General features: G+C 52.2%; 1 protein-coding gene across 2 annotated transcripts in view; it reads left to right on the top strand.

Annotated features, from left to right (window-relative positions):
• Positions 1-2,107, top strand: part of SCNN1A (sodium channel, non voltage gated 1 alpha subunit) — a 35,683-nt gene that overhangs the window by 25,003 nt on the left and 8,573 nt on the right. For both annotated transcript variants that reach the window (XM_011951728.1, XM_011951725.1), the window contains one exon: positions 1,619-1,722. In XM_011951728.1, coding sequence (XP_011807118.1) covers positions 1,619-1,722 — 104 coding nt within the window. The remainder of the gene's footprint in view (positions 1-1,618; positions 1,723-2,107) is intronic.

Raw genomic sequence — 2,107 nt, 5'->3', positions numbered from 1 at the left:
GCCCGCCACCACACCTGGCTAATTTTTGTATTTTTGGTAGAGACGGGGTTTCACCATGTTGGCCAGGCTGGTCTCGAACTTCTGACTTCAACTGATCCACCCGCCTCAGCCTCCTCCCAAAGTGTTGGAATTACAGGTGTGAGCCACTGTGCCCCGCCACTTTTTATTTATTTATTTCAACGAAGCTCTATGCTTTAAAATGCATCCATGTTGCTCCACCTCACCTGCTGATCAAACCTGTGCCTGCTTTCCATGGGGGCGGCACCCACCACATTGTGCTTGTCTCCTCTCTGTGTGCAAAGGGCTCACCAGCCTTCAGGACTGGCCACTTCTGTAGCCTCTCCTTCAGTCCTTCCCTGCATCTAGCCTGGGCTCTAGAAGTACTGACTTGGCAGTACCTCCTAGAATGGGCACCAGTGTGTCATGCCTCTGTGCCTTTGTTCTTCAAGGCCAGTGGAATATCCCGGATCATCTGGTTCCAATCTCCTCATTTCACAGAACCATCCTACATTTTACAGAGGAGGAGAATAAGCTTAGAAACAATGCCTTGGCTCAAGGCCGTACAACCAGAACCCCACTCCTTATCTCTGGCCAGCCTCCTCTCCCTCTTCTCTTTATTCCTCCTCTGCTGCTCACTGGTCGAAGTCCCCTTTCCCTCTTTGCCCTGCTCCCGTCGCTAGCTCCAAGATGGCAGGGTAGCAGAACACAGATCCTCTCTGCGCTGTGTGGCACACGTGCTGTGCTTTACCCCACACAGCCTCCCTGTTCTGGAACCTGTGGTTTGCTGTGAAATTGCAGTCCTCCTGCAGCCGTGATGCCTCTGTGATTGCTTTCTCTCTGTCCCCACACCTGTCACAGATGAGTTTTGGACCTACCATTCTGAGACACGCCGATGCAAGAGGCTGCCCGGAAACACTTGGTACTGATCGTCCTCCCCTCAGCTCCGTGCCCACCACTGCTCACACTTTCTCCGTTAATCCTGCTCCCCTCCACCTCCCCACTTCATTCATTCATTCATTCGTTCATTCCTCACTCAACAACTATTTATTAATCATCTCCTCTGTCTCCTAGATGACAGGAACCATGCAGCTAACCCAGAGATGACAGAGAGATGAATGAGATGTGGCTCCTGTCATCAAAGAGCTCATGATTCAGTGGGGAACTAACATTTAGACACACGGGCAGTTAGGGACATGCAAGAATCTTTGTAGTGCAACAAGAGAGAAGTTACAAGGCAGCACGGAAGTCAAGGCCGGTGAGCCCAGATGGCCTGGTGAGAGGAGCCTGGGCTAGAAGGTAGATGACCTAGGTGTGAACCCCCAGGCTCATCACTGCAATGGGACCTTGGGCCAGCTGTTCAAGCTCTCTGAGCCTTAGCTTCCTCCTCTGTGAGATGAGGATGAAACTCTCACAGGCTGTTGGTTGGAGTGACTGAGGGGGTGTGAGTGGAGCTCTCAGCATTGTGCCAGCACACGGTAGGTGATCAGGAAACAAATGACTCTGAAAGCCCAAGTCCTGTAGGAGTTGAAGGGAGTGGAGAATTCTCTCTGCCTCATCTCCCTGCTCCCTGGACCACCTACACTTTCCTCTCTGACCCTACTCTCTCTTTCCTGATAAGGAATTACTCTCACTTCCACCACCCGATGTATGGAAACTGCTATACTTTCAATGACAAGAACAACTCTAACCTCTGGATGTCTTCCATGCCTGGAGTCAACAATGGTGAGCAACTCCCCGCTTGCTCCACGGCGCCCTCTGCCTCAGCCACTCCCATGTACTTACCTTGAGCTCACCTCCTAGAACTGCTGGGAGGGGTTGTCTGTGCTCTCTCTCCCCAACAGGTGCCACATAGTCCATTCCAGGCATGAGAGGAATCCTGTCCCAGGTCTTCCTCCTGCCTCCAGATTCCAGCCCATGGGTTGCCAGGTCCCTTTGCGGGTCTTCCTGAACTTGCTCCTCTTGCAGTGCTGGAGACTGGGCAAGGAAGGGAGAGTGGATTTCCATCTTCTTTTTTTTTTTTTTTTTTTTTTTGAGACGGAGTCTTGGCTCTGTCGCCCAGACTGGAGTGCAGTGGCTGGATCTCAGCTCACTGCAAGCTCCGCCTCCC

This window comes from Colobus angolensis, unplaced genomic scaffold (assembly GCF_000951035.1).
Source record: "Colobus angolensis palliatus isolate OR3802 unplaced genomic scaffold, Cang.pa_1.0 Scaffold11, whole genome shotgun sequence".
NCBI classification, from domain to species: domain Eukaryota; kingdom Metazoa; phylum Chordata; class Mammalia; order Primates; family Cercopithecidae; genus Colobus; species Colobus angolensis.
The sequence above is the reverse complement of the archived record's forward strand: the minus strand, read 5'-3'. Positions and strand labels throughout refer to the sequence as shown.